This window comes from Camellia sinensis, chromosome 14 (genome assembly GCF_055761805.1).
Source record: "Camellia sinensis isolate YWXY chromosome 14, ASM5576180v1, whole genome shotgun sequence".
NCBI lineage: Eukaryota > Viridiplantae > Streptophyta > Magnoliopsida > Ericales > Theaceae > Camellia > Camellia sinensis.
Window position 1 is genome coordinate 108119113 of NC_138974.1, and position 2784 is coordinate 108121896.

The following is a 2784-nucleotide window of genomic DNA, read 5'->3' on the forward strand; positions in this document are numbered from 1 at the left end:
GTCTATTATGTATAAATGATTATTGTGTAGGCAATGGTGAGGACAAGGACAGAAGATACAGAAGATGCTACTTGTGCACGGCTGGATAGAATGGAGAGAATGATTATGGAAATGGCGGAGACCCTACGGCAACAACAGCAACAGCCACAACAACCACCCCCACCACCGGTACCTCCACCGGCAGTATAAGATTTCCATGTTGAAGACCGGACTATCACCCTTACTAAGGAGTTTAAAAAGATGAAACCGCCATCCTTCAAAGGAGGAATAGAACCAATGAAAGCTGAGGCGTGGGTGTTGGGAATAGAGAAGCTATTTGAAGTTTTTCCTTGCACAGAAGCTCAAAAGGTACAACTGGCTGCCTTTACTCTTGAGGATGAGGCGCGCAGATGGTGGATGCTTACGAGAACTGTGCACCAAGGATTGACATGGGACAGATTCTTAGAATTGTTTTATGACAAGTACTTCCCTCAAAGCATGCGGGATAAGAAGGTAACAGAATTCGAAACTCTCAGGCAAGGGAACAAAACCGTCGCCGAATATGAAGCCCAATTTGCTGAATTAGCTCGGTTTGCGCCTCATATGGTGGACACGGATTATAAGAAGGCGCGCAAATTTGAAGGGGGATTGCGGAGCGCTATCCTGGATAAGGTCAACATGTTGAAGTTACCTACTTATGTTGATGTGTTGGAGAGAGCCGTTATAGCGGAAGGGAATCTCGCCACTCAGAGTCGAATCTCGGAATTGAAAGGGAAGAGGCAAAATACTCAATGGTCGAAGGGATCACTTACTCCACCCAATAAGAAGCAGACTTTAGGGAGTTCAAATACTTCTACCCCTAGTCAGGATTCAATGCCGACTTGTCTGGAATGTGGGAAGAAGCATCGTGGAACGTGTTATCGGAAGTCTGGAGCCTGTTTTCAGTGTGGTAAGACGGGTCATTTGATCAAGGACTGCCCTCAAAGAAACCAACAAAGTAATAATAGAACCACTACAAGTTCAGCGGGGTCTGCACCAACTTCCAACACCAAGACAACTGTTAAACCCACTAATAATAAAGACACTGCAAGACAAGGCAGGGTGTTCGCATTGGTTCCGGGAGATGTGCAAAATGCGGCAACAGTGGTGTCAGGTACATTTATCGTTCACGGTCATTTCGCTCATGTATTATTTGATTCTGGCTCCACCCACTCTTTTGTGTCGAAACTATTTGCTCCTAATTTAGATAAAACTGAAGAAAAACTGTCTTATATGTTGTGTGTATCTTCACCTTTGGGAGGTCCTATGATTTGTACTTCTATATATGCTGCTTGTGAACTCCAACTTGGAGATATCCGGGTGTATGCCAATCTGTTACCTCTTGATATGGCCTATTTTGATATTATTCTGGGAATGGACTGGTTAGGTGAATATGGTGCAACTATAGATTGTTTGACTAAGCAAATCCGTTTCTACCCTCCGGGGCAATCAGAGTCTACCTTCCAGGGACATGGGGTGACTCCTCCACCTTATTTAATTTCCGTAACAAGAGCTTGTAAATTAATTCAGAAAGGGTGTCAGGGGTATTTATGCAGTGTTTTAGAGGGGCAAGTGGTGAATGGGAATACTGACGTGATCCCAGTTGTCTGTGAATTTCCGGATGTTTTTCCAGAAGAGTTACCAGGGCAGTTAATAGACCGTGAAATTGAGTTTACAATTGAAGTAGCACCGGGAACTCAACCCATTTCTAAGACTCCGTATAGAATGTCACCAGTTGAGATGAAAGAATTGAAAATACAGTTGCAAGATTTACTGGACAAAGGATTTATCCGTCGGAGTGTATCTCCGTGGGGTGCACCAGTTTTGTTCGTAAAGAAGAAGGATGGAACACTCTGGCTTTGCATTGATTACAGAGAGCTTAACAAGGTCACAAGTAAGAATAAGTATCCGTTGCCAAGAATCGATGACCTATTTGATCAGCTTCAAGGGGCACAGGTCTTTTCTAAGATTGATCTACGGTCTGGATACCATCAATTAAAAGTCAAGGCTGACGATGTTGAGAAGACAGCCTTCCGAACCCGGTACGGTCACTATGAATTTTTGGTCATGCCCTTTGGAGTTACTAATGCCCCAGCAGCCTTTATGGATTTGATGAACCGCATTTTTAAGTCCTATCTGGATGAATATGTGGTGGTCTTTATTGATGATATCCTCATTTATTCAAAGAATGTGGAAGCTCATGAAACCTATCTTCGCTTAATTCTTCAAACCCTCAGGGAAAGGAAATTGTATGCAAAGCTTAAGAAATGTGAATTTTGGCTATTCGAGGTGGCGTTTCTGGGGCATATTATCACAAAGGAAGGAGTTTCTGTTGATCCACACAAAATTGAGGCGATTGTGAAATGGCCGACTCCTACCAATGTGACCGAAGTGCGTAGCTTTATGGGGTTAGCAGGCTATTACCGGAGATTTGTTCAAGATTTTTCCCAAAATTGCTATGCCACTTACACAATTGACTCGAAAGGGAGTTACATTTGAATGGTCAAAAGAGCGGGAATCTACTTTCCAGGAATTGAAGATGAAGTTAACCACAGCTCCAGTTCTGGCTTTACCGTCTGGCACCGAAGGGTTTGTAATTTACAGTGATGCGTCCCATAAAGGATTAGGGTGTGTGCTTATGCAAGGTGGAAGGGTTATTGCCTATGCTTCACGACAGCTTAAACCCCATGAAAAGAATTATCCCACGCATGATCTTGAGCTCGTGGCGGTGGTTTTTGCTTTAAAGATATGGCGGCACTATTTGTA

General features: G+C 43.5%; 1 protein-coding gene across 1 annotated transcript; it reads left to right on the plus strand.

Annotated features, from left to right (window-relative positions):
* Positions 1-276: 276 nt before the first annotated feature.
* LOC145807237 (uncharacterized) lies at positions 277-2517 on the plus strand. The gene is made up of 2 exons (XM_082905188.1): positions 277-1678; positions 2117-2517. Exons 1-2 carry the CDS (start codon positions 277-279, stop codon positions 2515-2517), a joined length of 1803 nt encoding a protein of 600 aa, XP_082761314.1.
* The last annotated feature ends 267 nt before the right edge of the window (positions 2518-2784 follow it).